The following is a 19,910-nucleotide window of genomic DNA, read 5'->3' on the forward strand; positions in this document are numbered from 1 at the left end:
AAAAGATAACTCTTGTTCCATGCTCTGACTATTCAAACCTTCTAATTAGGATCTTGGGAAGCAGTATTTATGCTGAAGATATTGTATGCTCAAATAATGACTGTCTTGAAAAGGGGGGTTACTATTCTCATAGGTACAAGACGAGCAGTTAAGCCTTTGCATGGGTTTCATAATAAATATGAATAAATAGAAAAATGAAACAATATTAGTGTTGTTCAGAGCACTATTTGATTCTGGTATATTTAACACACACCCTTTAGTGGGTTGTTCCCAGGAAATTACCATGCGCAAACACAAGTGGTTAGACCAGTGTCAAATGTATAGAGTACACAGCCTAGTGAGAATAAACCAGAAGAAAATCAGGAAAAGGACAAAAGAGTTAATGCTTTGCTGTCTTTGATATAATCATTCTAATTCAGCTGTTAGAGGAACCAATGATCCCTGAGCACATACTGAGCTCTTCGCCATGAGCACGAAGGTAGATTACGAAGAGTCCACGGACTTCAGGAGCTCGCTCACAGTCAAGGTGGAAGCACCCCAGGTCCCCAGGCCACCTTGCCCGGAGCCGGTTCTCCAGAGAAACTATCGGTGGTTCCCCTTGTCATGCTCACAGGTGTCCTGGTTTGAGTCGTTCTGTGGTCACTGGACTTTAGTGCATTTCCAGGCTGTCCCTCCCTGTCTGAGTTAGGAATCCCCTCCTTCCCACACCCACACCCACACCCACACCCACACCCACACCCATCGTCCTCAGAGGGATCTGCCCTGAAGCTCAGCCTTTGTGATTAAAGACACAGTCAGCAAGGTCGGCAAGGAGCGTGGAGGAGAAAGATCGGGGAGCCTCGGCCTGTTGCCCGTCTCACACTTCTCTGGCCAACGTCCTTTCTGTCAGTTTCCGGAATCAGAGTCTTAAAAATAGGCACACATTTACTCCTTGGCGGTGGGGAGCTCACGCAGGGCTTCTGCGGATGCAACGGCCTGGTCTGGGTTTTGCTCGTCTTGCTAGCTGTCTGGGGCACTGGGGTGGATCGTGTCGGGGATGGGGGGTATTTGCCACGCCCCACCCTTTATACTAAGGGCTCAAATCTCCATTTCGGAAGAACTGGCTCTTCTAAGGAGACTCATGTTTCAACCATCAGGCCTTCCTGATTGTGGAAGCAAACTCCGTAGCAGCAAGTTTCTACCTTCCTTTGGGGGAAGAAGGCAAAGCTTGGGTTCTAGCATTCATAGATTGTATTTTTGCTCCATCCTCCTGAAATTCTGGAAAGTTTGTCTCTGACTCTAATATTAGACTTCAATCTGGTGATTCCAATACTGAGTTTGGTCCAGAAACAGCCAGAAATCCACGTAGGTGGGGCGTGGCACACAGATGTATTTTGTAAATTGTCATCTGATCGTTGGTTGGCTTTGCTTAGCGTGAGTTATTCTATCACACTCCGTTACTTGTCTCTTGAAAGTCATCATGGACATGGGCCTATTCCAGAATCAGTGGGGTCTGTGAAATCATGGCTTGCTATTTGTGTGTGTGTTTATTCTGTTTATTTATTTTATTTATTTTTTAAATCAATTTTGGCAGTTTACAACATCATGGTGTGGCCAGAGTGAGTCCCTTCTCCCTGGCTCCTTCATCTTGTCCTTTTGACATCTTTAAATCTGTCCCTGTTTTCTCATAAAGACAGGATGTTTTATGCTCACTCTGAGTTTTTTTTCTTACCTAAACATGGAATCAACCATTCTCCAAGGATTACAGACCAGCATGTGTGCCCAGGGGTATGCATTATGTTGTTTGTGTTATCAATGAGCAGGGAAAGTTGATACCAAAGCTCATTATCACTTTTGTGGCCAAACTGAACTTTTTTTTTTGTTTTCTTCCCCAAAAAGACTTGATATTGATATTTCGATTAATTTCTATCTCTATTGATTTTTTGCAAGTTTTTCATTAACAAAAGAGCTTATCAAAGATGTTCTTCTCTTTTCAGAAACATTGACATGTCACATGAGCTAGCACAATGCCTAACATTGTGTTCAGATCGTGGTGCGATCTGAAATCTTGGGTGTCTTCATCGCCCATCCCCAGTCCTCTATTTGATTTAAATGTTGTGGAAGTGATTTCAGAGAACAGAAGCCTAGAAAGCCCCTTGCCAATGACATTCTGTAAAACTCTATGGGACATATACCCCAGCCTCTTTGACAGTGAAGTTCTCAAGATCTTTCATCCCAGGCACCTCATAGTGCTAAACATTGTTGAGGACCTGCCTTCATTCTCTGTTGCTGTAGAACCAGTCATTGCAAACATAATCTGAACAACACAGATTTGTTATCTGGGGGCATATGTTTGGCATTTTTTAACTGGATCTTCTGCTACAGGCTGAGATCAAGGTGTTGGCTGGGCTGCGTCCTTATCTGGAGGCCCAAGTGGGAAGATGGGCCTCCCAGTACTGGTTTGTTGATGGAAGTCCTGTCCATGCAATTGATGTCTGAGTCCTCCATTGTGGCTGATTGTGGACTGGGAAGTGCCCAGGAGCCATGCGTAGCTCTTTTCAAGGGGGTCCCACCCCTCCAGGCCCTCCTGTGATTCAAATTTCTGGCTCCAGGAAGGTCTCAGTTCCCTTAAGGGCTCCTTCCCTGGGTCAGTCCCAACAGATAATCTCACTTTGGTTTGCTTGAAGGATACATTCATGACCTCATCATGGTTCTACCAGCACCAAAGGGAGTGGATTTGACATAACAGGGGGCTAGACCCCAAAGACCTTTTCAAAATGTTTAGCATAAATTCAAATCAAGAATTATTTTAATATATTTATACTAATTCGTTTAAATTTATATGGAGAAAGAACTTTATTTCTTCATTTAAAATAGCAATAAGATAATTACACCTTACATAATACCCTGCTTCTATAAACAGTAATGACTAATTATTAACAAAAAATAAAGGGAAAAAATTTTAGAGCCTTAAGACATATATAATATTTTTTGGGTTCTATAAAAAAAATAAAAATAAAGGTATGTTTTTGTCATTATTGTTATAATACATTTTTATTTTATTTTATATTTAAAATCTGATTAAATTGCACTTATCTTCTATTTCCCTACCTTGCCAGCATACACTCAGAAAAACCCAAAATGAATCCTAGAAGTAGAATACTTTACAATTAAATAGGTGCATGATAAGCCCCACAGTGTTCAAATGCTACTTAATTTCTCACTTAAAGTTAATTTAAAATGACACACTGGTAAGCTTGATTTGCCATTCTGTGGTAGCTTTGACAACTGTGTATTTAGGGAGTTCTCTCTTTAAATTAGACCCGGATTAAATGGTGGAGTATGCAGGTTGGTCTTTGACAACCTTCTGTTTCTGACTGGGGGTGCACCTGGATGATCAATATGTTCTCAAAATGAATTATTTGCTTTCCCTTTCCCCCTTCCATTAAAAATGTATTCATGCACACAGCACATGGGAATATTTGTCCATCACTCTGTTTTATCTGCCGTCAGAAACTGAAGAAAGAACATTCTCACCCCATCCCATATTGGATGGACCTTGACCATCATTCAGAACAACGTAAAGTAGAGTTTTCTTCAGAATGTACTCACGAATAAATGCCCAGTTGGCATTAAATAACTCTAGAGAGACACTCAGGACCCCAGGGGCAGTTGATTGCATGTTTGAATATTTTCACTTTGAGCAAGGCCTTCTTTTTTACCTATATCCCGGTTTCTTGGCTTCATTCCTCTGGGCCTGAGACAGTGATTCCAGACTGTGGTCTCCAAAACAGGTCTTCACATACCTAAAAAGGATCATGTGTCCTTTGACTTTGTATCATGGTAACCATCTCGGCCCCATGCTTATGCACATCACATCATGAGTTTGCAGCTCATGTCCACCTGCACCTTCAGTAGACCCTTTCCAGCAAAGACTGTATTTGAAAGTCCCTACTCTTGATCTTCTATTTATTTGCCACATGCACTAATAATATCCATATAATATCCAAATATATGGATCCAATAATATCCAATTCGAATAGGAACACTGGTCTTACTGGTATGAGAAATGCTATGTCACAATGCGATGTTTTTTTCCAAGTCAAGGATTTCAGCTTAAATGCACTGCTAGAAATGAAGACAAGAGGAAGGAGGCTTCCCTGGGGAGAGAGACACATGATCCCTGGTAGCAGTGAGAGCCGGGGGGCAGGCAGGGTGCCTCCAGCCGAGCATCCTCTGTGTGACAGCGCAGAGGAGACACTTGAGACCGTGTGCGTGAATATGTTTTTAATGGAAAGGAAAAGGGCAAACAATTCATTTTGAAAACTTGAAGGGAGAAAAGAGCAGGGAAATGAGGCTTTACCTTGGATGTTTGATGTTTGACAAAGTGTGTGTGCGTGTTTGTGTGCGTGAGTGTGTTGGGAGTTCTCCCTTTCAATTAGAGTAGCTTTTCCAAATTAGAGCTGCTATCCTCGTTACTGTATTGGGTTTCCTGCCAACTGAAACTCCACCATCCGAGGCCCCAGTATCCAGCTGCTGAAGAGCTAAGAGTTTGCTCTATTAGTTCTTCTTTACAGTCTAGTGAACCTCCGTGGAGGACAGACCTAAAACATTTTCACTCCCGGGATATGTTTGCAGAGGCTGAAAGAATGGGACAGAGGCAAAGCAGCCCGAGCCCTCTGCTAGTCTCCGCTGAGTAGCCTACACCCAGAATCCGGGTTCTTAATCACGGTTTTACTGCCTCTGATCAGTTTACTATTCCTAGAAGCTCCATAATTTTTAGCTACTTGCCACCTTTGCCCTGAGCCCCCTGTGCGTGATAGTGCACTTAGTGTGGCAAGAACTCCTTCACCGTCTTCTTAGAGTAGCCTTCAAACACGTAAGTCTCTGCAAAGCAGGCGGCCATGATGACTTTACGGTTTCTTCTTCCTTCTTTCTGAGATTCCATAGACTTTCTGTGCTCAAACATTTCTGGGTTTGGAGAGCGGGGAGTTGAGTGTTGCAGTAAGTAGCAATAATGAATGTGATCACTGACTATACCTCCCCAACTAGAGTCAAGTTGTGGTTGGAAGTGGACTCTGTTAATGATCATGCTGGGAAAACAGGTGTATGCAGGGGATGTGCGGTTTCCCCAGCTGCAACCACTGAAGGCCTGGATTTTCTATTTCTTTTTTTTAATTTTCAGAAAGGCTCCACATGTCCCACATAGTCAGCATTTATATGGAGCGCAGGATCCCAGGGAAGCATGTAGGTCATTGAAAGCAATGACGAACTCAGGCCTCCCATTGAAGGCATCCTCCTCAGTTTTGTGTGGCAGCTAATTGACTCGCAGAAGACCACTCCTATTCCTTAATTCCTCCTGGCCACACCCGTGTCCGGTGATGGCCATGTGATTCTCATGGTTGACGCACACAGGAGGGCGGGCAGGCAGCCCGTGCCTTTGACCAGCCTGCGTGTATGATTATGTCTACACACCACACGGTTTGGGAATCTGCTCTGTATGCTCACATTCTCAAGTGTAGGTGAAGGAAAATTAAGCTTCCTGTGTGGTTGACCTACCTAACCCTAAACAGACCCCTGCCCCTAAGGCTGCAGATTTTGTCATTTTTAAGCAAAAGAATAATCTGCACTTTTTGTTTCCTTCTAGTGATCTCATGCGGAAGCCTCTCCTTTCCCCCAAATGGTAACAAGATTGGCACACTGACGGTTTACGGAGCCACGGCCATATTTACGTGCAACACGGGCTACACCCTTGTGGGGTCTCACGTCAGAGAGTGCTTGGCAAACGGACTCTGGAGTGGCACGGAAACTCGATGTCTGGGTAAATTCATCTATCATCTGGCATTTTTTTCATTCATGTGAGCCCTAAAAATACAGTCCAGTTGGGCAAAGTGTAACACTTTTTGTTATAAATGCTCCTGCAGAGCTACTAAATCCTACCTCGGGTTTCAATGGTCCACTTCACACTAGGACTTCTTCCATAAATATCTGAAGGGATTATTTTTTTAATCTGACCAATAAATGAAAGTCACATACCGCCTTAAGTGACTTAAGTATTTTACAAAGTGCTGAGGCTATCACTGCACTTAAAGCCATCATGATTCTAGAACACACACACACACACACACACACACACACAAAATGATATTCAGATATATTACAGACTTTATCTTTTACAACTTTTTAAATTGTGTCAGTAAGTAGAAGAGAATAAGATCAATCAACGTAAGTACAATGAGTTACTTCAAATGGAATCTGTGTACAGTGATTTGTTCTTCCCTTGCACCCAAGGCGTAAATTATCTGCATGATATTTTTTAAGAATTGAATTGAAAATTTTTTTTCACTGAAAAAATCTTGTGAATAGACATGAGGAAGTTGCTGGATAGGCAGCGTAAGGTATCTTGATTCATAACGCTCCTGTAGATCTCCGAGTAATTTGAAAAACATGTCAAGTGCCTTTCATGGGATCTCAATAATTTTGTAATCACTCGAAAGCTATAGATCTTTGACCTCTTTCTGGGATCTCAATAATTTTGTAATCACTCGAAAGCTATAGAAGAACCTGGAAAGTTTAAGCCTCTGACTCTCTGTCAGCTGGAAATCACTTCAGGAATGAAGCCAGGACCAGTAAATTTTTAATAGTAAAAATCTATTCTTATTACTTGAGATAATTTGAAAAAAATACTTAGGAGAACCGGGGGGGAGGGGTGGAAACAGAGAGAGAATGAAACTAAAGTAGTAATTCTGGAGAAAATCAAAGGCCAAAAAGTGTTGCTCCCTCTTATCCATGGAATGGCACCTGCTTTCTTGAAATCACTGTCATCCGGACGTGAAAGCCGCTCACGTACTGCGTGTGTGTCTATGCGCATTCTTGGTGAGCGTGGTCAGTACGGGTTTCCATAGACTGCAGAACTTCCTCGGACTATGTGTGGGGCTTTGCGTTGAGGGTGAGACCGTCTGTGCTTTCCCAAACTTTCTTATGAGATGTCTGGTTATTGGGGACCACTCTTCTTAAGGCAGCGCTGCTTTGGGGTAGGTCTTCTCTGTTCATGTCAGTAAACACTACAGAGGGGAACCAGGTGATCTAAGAAACTTGCGTCTCTGCTATGATCGTGATGATGGAAAGCAATGACAACCTTCATTGGATTAGGTTTGTGCTGCTGAGTAGTCTCTTTAGGTAGGAGAGTTATTGTGGCCTCAGGGGGTTTGAGTGGCACGTCCAATTTCTGTAGCTACTCTATCATGGGGTCTGCTGGGGTCTTACTGATCCCAAGTAAGCCTTCACCTTTTCTGTGGTGTCTTCTGACTGAAGGTAGGACTTTGAAGTAGAAACGTTGAGCAAGGGACACCTGGGTGGCTCAGTGGTTAAGCACCTGCCTTTGTCCCAGGGCATGATCCTGGAGACCCGGGGTCAAGTCCCACATCGGGCTCCCTGTATGGAGCCTGCTTCTCCCTCTGTCTATGTCTCTGCCTCTCTCTGTGTCTCTCATTAATAAATAAATACATTCTTAAAAAAAAAGAGAGAGAGAGATAGAAACATTGAGTAACATGTTGCTTGGATGGCTGGGCCAACGTGCCCAGAAGTATGGCTTCAGAGTGATGCAGTATGTCTTAGAAGCTTTGGGGAGAGGGAGTGTTCAGAAGGAGTTTAAATTGAAAATAAAGAGGAAGAAACGTGTCTGGACAATAATGCATAAAGCATTACTATTGTAGAACCTGGATCTAAAATATAAAGAATAATAACATTGGAAGAGGCAGAGGATATGAAAGAAAAACCATTAAAAAAGAATTAGATGTGACACAGAGCCACACATGTTTATAAACCAATGAGTAAAAAATGGGTAATAAATTTAGCATAAAGATTTCAGAAGTCAGTAGATACAGTTTCACAGCGACCACTGAGACATGAAAGTTTAATTCCTAATACAGGCGTACCTTGGGGAGATTGTGGATTTGGTTCTAAAACACAATAAAGCATAATAGTGAAAGGGAATATAAGGAAAGGGAGAAGAAATGTGTGGGAAATATCAGAAAGGGAGACAGAACATAAAGACTGCTAACTCTGGGAAACGAACTAGGGGTGGTGGAAGGGGACGAGGGAGAGGGGTGGGAGTGAATGGGTGACGGGCACTGGGGGTTATTCTGTATGTTAGTAAATTGAACACCAATAAAAAATTTAAAAAAATAAAATAAAAATAAAATAAAACACAATAAAGCAAATGTTGCCATAAAGTGAGTCCAATGACTTTTTTGGTCTCCCAGTGCATATAAAAGTCGTGTTTACACGATAATGTGGTCTATTAATGTGCAGTAGCATTGTCTGAGAGATGTGTGTGTCTTAAGTCAAAAGTAGTTCATTGCCCAAAGCTGCTAACCACCACCTGAGCTTTCAGTGGGTTGTAGTCTTTTTGCTCGTGGAGGGTCTTGCTTCAGGTTTCACGGCTGCCAGCTGATCAGGGTGCTGAGTGCTTGCGTTGGGGAGGCTGTGGCAATCTCTAAAAATAAGACGACACTGACCTTTGCTGCACTGATTGACTCTTCTTCCACAGTGTCTCTGTGGTATGCAAGGCTGTTTGATGGCATTTTACTCCCAGTAGAACTTCCAAAGTGGAGTCAATCCTCCCAAGCCCTGGGGCTGCTTTATCAACTAAGTTTATGTGATGTTGTAAATCCTTTGTTGTCATTCCAACAATCTTCGCAGCATCCTCTGCAGGAGTGGATTCCATCTCAGGAAGCCACTTGCTTCGCTCATCCCTAAGAAGCAGCTCCTCATCTATAAGTTCAAGTTTGATCGTGAGAGCACCGCAATGCAATCTCAACTTCAGGATCCACTTCTAATTCTCGTTCTCTGGCTCCTTCCACCCCATGGGCAGTGACTTCCTCCAGGAAGTCTTGGACCCTCAGAGTCCTCCATGAGGGCTGGAATCTGTTTCTTCCAAACTTCAGTTTCTGTTGATATTTAGACCCCTTTCCTATGAATCATGGGTGTTCTTAACCGCATCTAGAATGGCGAGTCCTTTCTGGAAGGTTTTCAGTTTACTTTGCCCAGATCCATGAGAGGAGTCATCATCTGTGGCAGCTGTAGCCTTATGAAATGCATTTCTTTAGTCATAAGACTTGAAAGTTGAGATGATTCCTTGATCCACGGGCTGCAGGATGGATGCTGCATTAGCGGACATGAAAACCACGTTAATGTCATTGTCCGTCTCCCTCAGAGCCCTTGGGTGACCAGGTGTACGGTCAGGGAGCAGCGGTATTTTGAAAGAAATCCTTTTCTCGGAGCATTTGATCTCCGCAGTGGGTTTCGTATTCAGTGAAGTGCGTTGTAAGCAGATGTCCCGTCACCCAGGCCGTGTTGTTCCATGTATGGGGCGCGGGCAGAGTAGATGTGGCATCATTCCGAGGGGCCCTAGGACGTTCAGAATGGTGGGTGGGCCCTGGCTCCCATCTGCAGGCCCAGCTGCGTGAGCCCCTCGCAGGAGAGTCCGCACCTGTTCTTTGCAGCTTCGAAGCCAGGCTCTGACTTCTGTCCGGCTGTGAAAGTCCCAGATGGCATCTTCTTCCAACAGAAGGCTGTGGGGTCTACACTGAAGATCTGGGCTTGAGTGTAGCCACCACCTTCCTGAACTCTTGAGTCGGGTCTTCTGGAGGACCTGCTGCAGCTTCTCCATCAGCCCCTGCTGCTTCACCTGTGCTTTCACGTGGTGGAGAAGGCTTCTTCCCTCCAACCCGCTAACCAGCCTCTGCTGCTTCAGAGGTTTCTTACAGCCTCCTGCCCTCTCCCAGCCGTCCTAGGACCGAACAGAGTTAGGGCCTTGCTCTGGGTCAGGCTTTGGCTTAAGGGAATGTTGTGGCTGATTTATTCTTCTATTCAGACTACTCAAACTTTCTCCGTATCAGCAATAATAAGGCTGTTTCACTTTATTATTATTTGTGTGCTCATTGGAGCAGCATTATTTAATTTTCTTTGAGGATTTTTCCTTCACACTCACAACTTGGCTAGCCATTTTGGCACAAGAGGCCTTGTTTTTGGCCTGTCAAGGTTTTCACCATGCCCTCCTCAGTAATCTTAGTCATTTCTAGGTTTTGATTTAAAGTGAGAGATGTGTGACTCTGTCACTTGAAACCTTAGAGCTCATTACAGGGTTATTAATACCCCGAATTCTAATATCGTTCTATCTGAGGGAGTAGGATAGCTGGAGGAGAGGAGGCGAGACAGGGGAATGGCTGGTCAGTAGAGCGTTCAGAACACATGCAACACGTATGACAGAAGCTCACGGTCTCGTATGGGCCCGGCTGGTGGTGCTCCAGGCCCGTTACAACAGTAACAGCGAGGATCACCGATCGCAGATCACCGTAACAATTCTAATACTAATGAAAAGTTTTTAAATATTATAATAACCAAAATGATACATAGAGACATGAAGTGAGCAAATCTGTTGGAAAAAAAAAATGGCACCAAGGTACCTGCTCAGTGCAGGGTTGTCACAACCTTCATTTTTATAAACATGCAATATCTGCAAAGCACAATAAAATGAGGCGTGTCTGTGCATGGACTATGGCAATGAAAGGCATCTCCTCTCCTGAATAATAGAGTGTGATGTGTAGGTAGTAGAGAGTCACTCGTAGGACCCTATGTCCGGGGGACCCATAGAGACACAGCTAAGGTAAACACACAGGAGAACAGAGGTAAACTCAGTGCTAGAGAAAATCCTACAGTGGCCTAATGGATGAAGGGAAGAGAGGCTCCAATCCTTAATCTGGCGCGGGTACTGGATAAAGTAGATAGCTGATACCACCGTAGTCTGAATGTTACCTAGACGCCTTATTTGAATATAATAATTTGAATGATATTGTTTAGTGATAATGAAAAATATACAAGGGCATTTTTCCATTTTACTGAATCTTCATTAGAAAGTATGGGAAGCGCTTATCACTCCCATTCATCAATAAGAAATAACTTAGAACAATTTAGGAATTTGTCTAACATTGTAAAATCACTGGCATCACAAACCGAATGGAAACCCAGGCAATTTGAGCATAGAACACAGGCTTCTGAACTTTAAGGTATGTAACTAGTGTATCTGAGCAAGTTTTGTGTTATTTTGCCGATAATTATATTTCTCAAAAGCAAGATAGGATAAAAGAGGCTGTGTAAGATGCTGTTAATTCTGGCCAGTGAGATATTTAACTAGAAGTGAAATGAGCCCAGGTGCTGCACTAGACCTTACCCCAAAGCACATGCCATCAAATGGGGTTTGTGCCTTAGTAGTACACGTGGCTAACCTTGTCTTTCATTCTGTGCTGCTCCCAGACTTCTTGCTTACCAGACTTGGCAGTATTTTCCTTCCATTTCTTGTCATTTGAATTATTCCTTTGTCCATTTCCATGGTCAGGATCTCCAGAAAATCTGGATTTTTACCACACTGAATGACATTGGGTGACCTTCAGGTTCTTCTGGACACTATTAGAGTAGACTGCATGGTGCTGGAGGGAAAAAAACTACTTATAATGAGAATGGAGGCAGAGGCAGTCACTAAGAATATTTTCCAAAAAAAAAAAAAAAATCCAGAAAATAATTGACATAATCCCATGGCTTCAACTTTAAAAAAGAGGCATCCCCTAAGCAGAACAACCTCCCAAAACTTTAACTTTGAGAACAAATTATGCCATTGGGGAGCAAATGGGAAGCTACCCAAGAAACAGAGACAGTTAGATGAGCTGCTTTGCAAGAAACTCAATTTGCCAGCAAAGCGACTACCCTAGGATGTACTAAGCAAATGGAATACAGATGAAGGTCCGTGATGCGAAGGGCAGATCCGCCACGAGCAGGGAGCAATGAAAAGATTCAGGGCCATGAAAACGTAAGGACCATGCAGAAATTACGTTTGAAATAAGAACCAAATTCACTCATTGTGGTTGGTATCAAAATAGCATGTGGCCTAAAGGAGACAGGCTCGGCCGCCTCTTCATTCCGTCTTCCGCGTCAAGAATTGTGGTGTGCAGAGGGCGGAGCATGCTTTTATAGTAGAAATCGGGATCCCAGGAGAGAAAAGGAGTCTGTCCGAGAGAACTTTAGGGTTTCAGTGATGTGGCTGAGGGGACCCAGGAGGAGGAGGCCAAATCACTGGCAGTGCCCCCGCGGGACGTTACTAACAGGAAGCTCTGCAGAGTTAGGTAAGTGTCTGGTGTGATTTTTTTACACAAAAAGGAAAGAAGCAAGCTGGCAGAAACTTTGGATCTAATAGTTTGATAATACAGAGCTGAAACCAACTATTAGGTGTAAGATCTTTGGTGATGCATGTTTACGAAGAGCTAATGTGAGTCTGGATCCATCTTTGCCATTGCTCTTAGGTGGGTGTTTAAAAATACTCTTTAGAAACGGTGCTTCTAAATTCTCAGCAAGATCAGAATTTTCTATGTTAAGTCCTACAGTCAAGAAAGTGTAACGTGACCTATATGTTGTCTTTTCACAACTGCTGGTGGGGCTACCGACGATGATGTAGATTATTGAGTTGACGTGATCGGAAAGAAGGTTTCTTTTCTGTTTTTTTTTTTTTTTTAAGATTTTATTTATTCATTCATGAGAGACACACACAGAGAGAGAGAGAGAGAGAGAGAGGCAGAGACCCAGGCAGAGGGAGAAGCAGGTTCCATGCAGGGAGCCCGATGCGGGACTCCATCCCGGGACCCCGGGGTCACACTGTGAGCTGAAGGCAGATGCTTAACTGCTGAGCCCCCCCAGGTGCCCCAGAAAGAAAGCTTCTGGGTAAATGGTTTCCTTTCTCATTATAGACCATCCTAAGACTTCTTTTCACATCTTTGGTAGGGACATAATAATACCAGCTGAAAGAGTGAGGACATTTAACAACAGATTCATGATCTTTGCAATTTGAATGATAAACAACACTAATACAAAAATAATGGGATCAATGGAAAATTTCACCCAGAATGAAAAATAAAATACCTCCCAATGTACATGATAAGGAGAAAATTATGAAATCCTAGGGCACGTGGAAGGGCTTGGTGTTTTGGACAACAGAAGGCTCATCTGTGCACTGGCGCCCTGAGCTGATGGTGCCCAGACCTCGTGAACAGGACCCACCTCTTCGTTAGTCTAGGAAGCCCACGCCCAGAACAATGGCTTCACTGCGGTGAAATAATTTAAGTGGGTGGCAATGAAGCGGCATATGCTGGGGTGAAGGATCCAGTAACCAAGATAGTTGAGGAATGTTTGGAGACTTGTGATCATCAGTATGGTGGAGAGAAATATTTGGAAGTGCCTAACAGCTATTTTCAAATATTTTAAATGTTATAAAATGAAAGATGGGATACACTAATTTTGGTGAATTGTTTTATATGCAAGTGTCAGCCGTGATTGATGGGTAGTGGCAACCATCAGAACCTGTATTGAGATCTCTGAGTTTTAACCAGGCCTCAGTGGGTAGACAGGGGAAGAAAGAAAGAAAAGAAAGAAAAAAAAGAAAAGAAAGAAAAGAAAAGAAAAGAAGAGAAGAGAAGAGAAGAGAAGAGAAGAGAAGAGAAGAGAAGAAAGAAAAGAAAGAAGGAAGGAAGGAAGGAAGGAAGGAAGGAAAGAAAGAAAGAAAGAAAGAAAGAAAGAAAGAAAGAAAGAAAGAAAGAAAGAAAAAGAAGGAAAGAAGGAAGGAAGGAAGGAAGGAAGGAAGGAAGGAAGGAAGGAAGGAAGGAAGGAAGGAAGGAAGGAAGGAAGGAGAAAGAAAGAAAGAAAGAAAGAAAGAAAGAAAGAAAGAAAGAAAGAAAGAAAAAGAAAGAAAGAAAAAATGAATTAAATAAATGTACCAAAGGCAAGGGCCGGTGATGCTAACGACATTAGTGATGTGTCTTTCATCCGTCTGTTTGCAGACACTGTGCAGAAAAATAGTTTTCAGACTACATATAAGAAGTCCCTTCCCTTTAACCATTGTTTTCACCTGTTTGATCTGCCCCAAAAAGCAACGTGGAGTTCACACAGAGGGCAGTTGCCTACTTGGTAGGTTTTTCCATAGGATTCCTTTAGCCTTTGAGCCTCCCTGATTTCACATCCCGGATGCTTTTCATTATAAGGCAAAATACTTTGATGGTATCCTGTTGGTTTTCATGGTTGCTGGGGGAAAAAAAAAAAACGTTTGCCTGCGATGTTGCTTCTATTTCCTGTGGAATGCGGACCGTTTCCAGTGGCAGCACCGTGGTTGTTTCCAGTGATTTCCAGCAGGGAAGGCGGTGCCGACTGCTCTGACGGTCGCTGCAGCGGGCGCGGCTGGGCGCTCAGACGGAAGCACTCGGACGGTGGGAAGCTGGAGCCTGTACCTGCAGGAGAGCGTGTTGGAGGAGATGGAGGGTGGTCTCCGCCACACATTCCAGCCCCGAGCCCACGCTGCGTTGGCGCCTGCGGGTGTGGATTCTGTGCCAGGACCTTTGAGGCGGGACGTCCCGGGGGGGCTGGACCACCCTGTGCGTGGGCATCACGGTAGCTCGGCCCCGGAGTACCTTTGTCATAAAGCTCGGCCCACACTCACTCAGCACTCGCGTCCTTGCCTTGCTGCTGGGGCCTCCCCGGGTCTCCCCAGGTTCTGCACATCACCGAGGACTTGTTCTCATTTACCGCGTGTGCAGTTCTACGCGTCTCCCTGGCCTGGAGAATCCAGCCCCGGGAATACCGACCCCGTATCAATTCATCAGGTACCTTCTAATCCATCAGGGACGTTGTATGATCCCCACGCTCTCAGTTATTCTCTTCTGTTTACCTGCTCTGTGGTAGTTCGCGCTGAAGCCAACAGAGAGCGGGCCGACCGCCGAGGTGCTGCACTGCTAACCCAGCCCTCCTGCTGGAGAAACCGACATCCGTCTTTTGATGACATTTTATCGTTTAGACTTTTTCACACATAACAAGGCCTCATCTCCCCCACTTTGCCGCCCCTTTAGCGTGTAGTATTTGAGATGTCAGCGACAGATTGAGATGTCTCTCCATGCAAAGAACATGATCTTTTTTTATTAGATTGTTTTGCCAGTATTTGGAATAACTTTGCCTTTGCCGTACTATGATGACCTCCGAGGAGATGAATTCTTTTGCGCATGTAATACCATGGTGACATTCATGTGGCTAAAATGGCTAGGTGACACGGTTCAAAATAATGCAGTTAGGCCGTATTTTTTCATAGTTCTCAGGGAATAAAATTGGAAAATATTCTTCAAACGCCTGGTATTTTATGATAGATCCATGTAAAGCATTTGAACAGCCGATCATGGCGATGCTTACATTACAGCAGAAAGACGGTATTAGAGTGAGAGATGTATGTGCCCCCCCACCCCCGATCTTTGCTATACAATCTTCCGTGTAAAATGTAGGTGGTAAGATACCAGGGAAGGTAAAATATTTGGAAACAGCCCATGCTAACCTTCACATGCTCTGTATGCATCATCGGTGGCTGGGAGATAAATGTCACGATACTCTCCCCAGCCACAAGCACTTCTGTCTATATTTCTGAATATTATCTAATGATACTCATTTAATTCCTCAGGAAATATGGCATAGGATGTAAAGGTTAATAGGATGCAGGTCTACTTTTTCAGGAATTTATAATCAGAGGAATAAATAAGATAAATACCAAGTGCCTTTAATAAAAAGTCGGGATTAATGAATCACAAAAGAGAGAAAGCCGGGGCAGGAACGAGAGGCTGGTAGAGGAAGGGCTATGGGGGAAGCCACTTTGAGGAGCAGGTGCAATTTCAGCAAGCAGAAATGGCACAAATTCACCCAAGAAGCCAAGATGCAGAGCGGTGCGGGAGGTGGCCTGGATGCCACAGGATGTTAGGTTTACCTGCTGGGGAAGCACTCACATGGCAACATGCTCGTGGGAAAGGGGCCCTCTGCTCATCCAGACACCTCCTCCAGGTCGAGGACAGGCTTGATCCCGTGCCTAGGAAAGATACTGTCCTCGGAACTCACCATCTAATGATGGGTATAAACAGGTGAGGACAAGAGGGTTCTATTTGCTGAATTCACAACAGGACAAAACAGCAAAAAAAAAAAAAAAAAATCTAGGAGTCTGGATATTATAAGTGGATGGTAGGAGAAATAGACTCTCCCATTGCAGGGAAACCCGGAGTATCAGAGATCTTTGAAGTGCACATAGATGAGCCTTGATTCCTTTAGGCTTTGTTGGCAGAGGGCAGGTTCGGGCTGAGTTAGGAGGGGCGCAAAGATGTGTCACAGGCAGACAAGTTTGGGGAGGAAATTTCAGGCATGGGGGAAGTGATAGCGTGATTCTTTGGGGAACCGCAGGAAAAGGGACAGATGAAGGCTTTCTGAAAGCCCCAGAGACTACCCAAATCCTGAAATCATGTTTATATTAAAGATGGCTTGGGATCCCTGGGTGGCGCAGTGGTTTGGAGCCTGCCTTTGGCCCAGGGCGCGATCCTGGAGTCCCGGGATCGAATCCCACATCGGGCTCCCGGTGCATGGAGCCTGCTTCTCCCTCTGCCTGTGTCTCTGCCTCTCTCTCTCTCTCTCTCTGTGTGACTATCATAAATAAATAAAAATTAAAAAAAAAAGATGGCTTAAAATAATTGCCCTTGAATAAGATATGCCAAGAAAGACTAGATAGCAGCGTATTTTGTGGGGAGCACGGGGCCCTCCTTTGAGGGGCTGACGCAAGTGCCGCACTCACATCACGGGGAATCTTTGTGTGCTGTGTCCACGGCACCACATCCTCTCTGGCTTAGGCCAAGTGGCTGAGCCCGGCCCCTAGAAAGCCTACTTGCAGGAGACTAACGTTTCCTCTGTCGGTATTCAGACGTGTTCCTTTAATATGTGCAGATCTTATGATTTAAGTGCTTCCATCCAGTGGTATTTAATGCCAACAGGTTATCCTGCATATAAGTGGATCTGAGCCGTGACATTTTGGGACTGTTAATACTCAAGAAGAGTCAGTAAATTGGCTTTTGGGATCCACTGGCTCTGGAAGCCAGTGCTTGTGCCCAGCATGGACAGAGCGAACCAAATTGCATGTCCGATTCTTACACAGGCACTGGCCATTTGTGATGATTATTATTTGATGTCCAGCAATATGTACCAATAGTCACCAAGCAAACACTAAGGTTGCATATTTGGTTTGTAGATTTTCTAAAAATGTATGAATGTATTCAGTGTTAATCCCCAGGTCAATATTAGAATTTATATGGATACAAACCGATGCAGTGAAAAGGTGACCTTGCAGTGGTGAGCTCTAAGGGGGGGCGAGATTCTGTGTGTGTGTGTGTGTGTGTGTGTGTGTGTGTGAATGTGACCTTATGGGAGGAGAAAGAGCCAATTACATAGTTCTTATTAATGGCACTGGCTCCACACCAAAGGACGCAGGGCTCCAGGTCTGTGTTGCGTAGTACACACCTATAGGGCACAGCTATGCCATGGGAGATGCTGTGTCCAACATTTATTTTTTTCTTTTCTTTTCTTTTTTTTAGAGAGAGACAGAAAGAGAAAGAGTGGGAGGTGGGTGTGGTTGGAGGGGCAGAGGGAGCAGTAGAGAGCGAACCCCAAGCAGACTCCTTGCCCAGCGTGGAGCTGACCTGGGGATCCGTCACACAATCCTGAGATCACGACCTGAGCCAAATCAAGAGACAGATGCTTAGCTGGTTGAGCCACCCAAGTGCCCCTGGTGTCCAACATTTCTACTGGTACAGTGGGTTTTTATGGAATAAGTGGAAAAAAAATGGAACTAAGTAAAGTTGCCACATCGCAGAATTCACTTCTAAAATTGCACGAGTGTGTGTAATTGTAAAAGACTCTAACATAGCTTACCTGAGAGGACTTGAAAGTTGAAAGGGTTCGCGTTTGCACATGCTGTGATATTAAGGTAAATCTGCCAACTGACGTCTGACATCCTGGGCCGGTCACTCGGAAGTCACCAGTGTGTTCTCAGGAGGCCGTAGACCGTGTTGCTCATTCCAGATGAGCAACAAATAGTGAAACATGACAGGAAGTCAAACATTGCTCACATCCTATGGGTGGGTAAGGTCCCTGCTCTAAAATCCGGCTGCATATACACATTCCAGAAAGTGTGGATAGCATCCAGTTCACTCATGGATGAGTGTTCAGAATATCCACCCTAGCAGAAACAAGCTCAGGAAACCACCTCCGTCCTCGCAGAAGTGTGGGACCAGACCTGCTAACATGTGCAATTTAGATGGGCCTAGAAACAGCTGCTTGGGGGGGCTGGTCCTGCTGTGGCCCTGGGGTAGAGGGTAAAGCTGCATTGCTGACCTGCCTGGTCCTTGGTGCTGGCCCCCAAGACCTCAGACAGCAACCTGGGCTCCCCAGGGAGCGTGGCCACTTCTAGCCATGGACTCCTGCGCCTGGCACAGTTTGCAGGGAACTCTTGACCGAGGGGGACACCGGGAAGCCAACCCAGCCCTCTGGGTGAATGGAAATGCTTGTCCCCACCTTGTTTGCTGTGGAAGTCAACTGGGAAGCTTTCAGTTAACCTTGCTTCCAATCTCTGTTTTAGTTATTATTATTTTTTTTATTTTTGGTAGATGTCATCCCTCCTAACCCAACTTTAGAGAAAGATTATTAAAAGAAATTCCCCCTTTTTTTAAATTTTGGGGCCTTATAACCAAAATATATAACAGTTCATGAATGATAACAATAATACAGCCTTCATTACATAGAGAATAGCATAAACAACTTGTAAGTCAGCGATTTCCAAAGCTTATGATTAAATGCGATCACTTGGCAGACAAGGTGGACCTTCCAGATTCCTATGACCTGGCTCCTTCTTGTAGGACAAGTGAAATCTCACTCCTAGTCCATTGTTCAGTTTGTCTTTTTAGGCCGATTCGAATGACATATTTTATGGTCTAGCATGTGGAATACCGAGAATCGTCTGAGCAGAACCAGGCAATGCCCAGCCTGGCGTTGAATTCTTGACTCTGCCATGGATTCGAAATCAATTTTGGGAGTTGGTGAATTTCCCATGACTGAGTCATACCTATTCTGCACGTGGAGCAGATGTAGAGTTCCAGAAACATGGGAGAAATAGAATGGCTAATTCACATTTCAAGTCCAAGGAAATTTGGCGATTCCTTTAGGATGTGCCTTTAAACCTATGTATCTGTTGAATCAAAAATCATATGGGATTGCAATTGTTTGGCATTCTGCTTAGCTCCTCAGCCCGTCGCCAGTCTGTGCTATCAGGTTCAGCTCAGTGGCAGATTACTAAACCCGTTAGCAGGATTGATACAGAAATAAAGCAGGCCCATACCGATCACTCCGAGGATTTTCTTTCCACACTTTACTGAAAGCATTCACTTCTCAAGAACTGACTTCCTGGAGTCATTATATTGGCCGCAGGGTTGCCTGCAAAATGCATTTCATGACCTGTGTTTCAGCTGAAGCCAAATGTTGACAAAAAACGAAGGAACTAACAAAAACGTGGAACCTTGGGTCCTGGCATAAGGGCTTCCAGTACGATCGCATTGTTTTAATGAGTCGGTATTTTGTGTTCAAGTGTGTGGGGCTGCCCTCATCCCAATTTCTTTTTTTTATATTTTGTAGGTAGTAGATTCCCTTATCCTTTGCTATTGTTCATACTTAATGGGCCTGTAATAACTAAAACCATCCTGCCACGTGGCAGGTGAAGTAAAGCACCATACGTCCAGTTCATAAGCTGAGAAGGATGAAGGGGGATACCCTTGTAGTAAATGGACAATGTGGTCACGTAACTCCATAGTCTTCCTACTTTAACAGAGACTATAAAACAAATAAAATTTCTCATTTCGGCACCTACAGTCTGCCTTTCTACCACCTTTACCTGGCTAGTGATTGCACAACCTTCAGGCCTTAAACGTTGCCTGCCTCAGGCTTCCCGATGCCGACTATTGGTGACGTGTCCCGCCCCGCTCCCCATCCCACGA

The 19,910-nt window shown here is 44.3% G+C and overlaps 1 protein-coding gene across 1 annotated transcript in view; it reads left to right on the forward strand.

Moving 5' to 3' along the window:
- CSMD1 (CUB and Sushi multiple domains 1) overlaps window positions 1–19,910 on the forward strand; it is a 1,869,137-nt gene that overhangs the window by 1,790,701 nt on the left and 58,526 nt on the right. Inside the window, exon 52 of the mRNA XM_049095299.1 lies at window positions 5,627–5,800. Coding sequence (XP_048951256.1) covers window positions 5,627–5,800 — 174 coding nt within the window. The remainder of the gene's footprint in view (window positions 1–5,626; window positions 5,801–19,910) is intronic.

The sequence above is a fragment of the Canis lupus genome, chromosome 16 (genome assembly GCF_003254725.2).
Source record: "Canis lupus dingo isolate Sandy chromosome 16, ASM325472v2, whole genome shotgun sequence".
Taxonomy (NCBI): domain Eukaryota; kingdom Metazoa; phylum Chordata; class Mammalia; order Carnivora; family Canidae; genus Canis; species Canis lupus.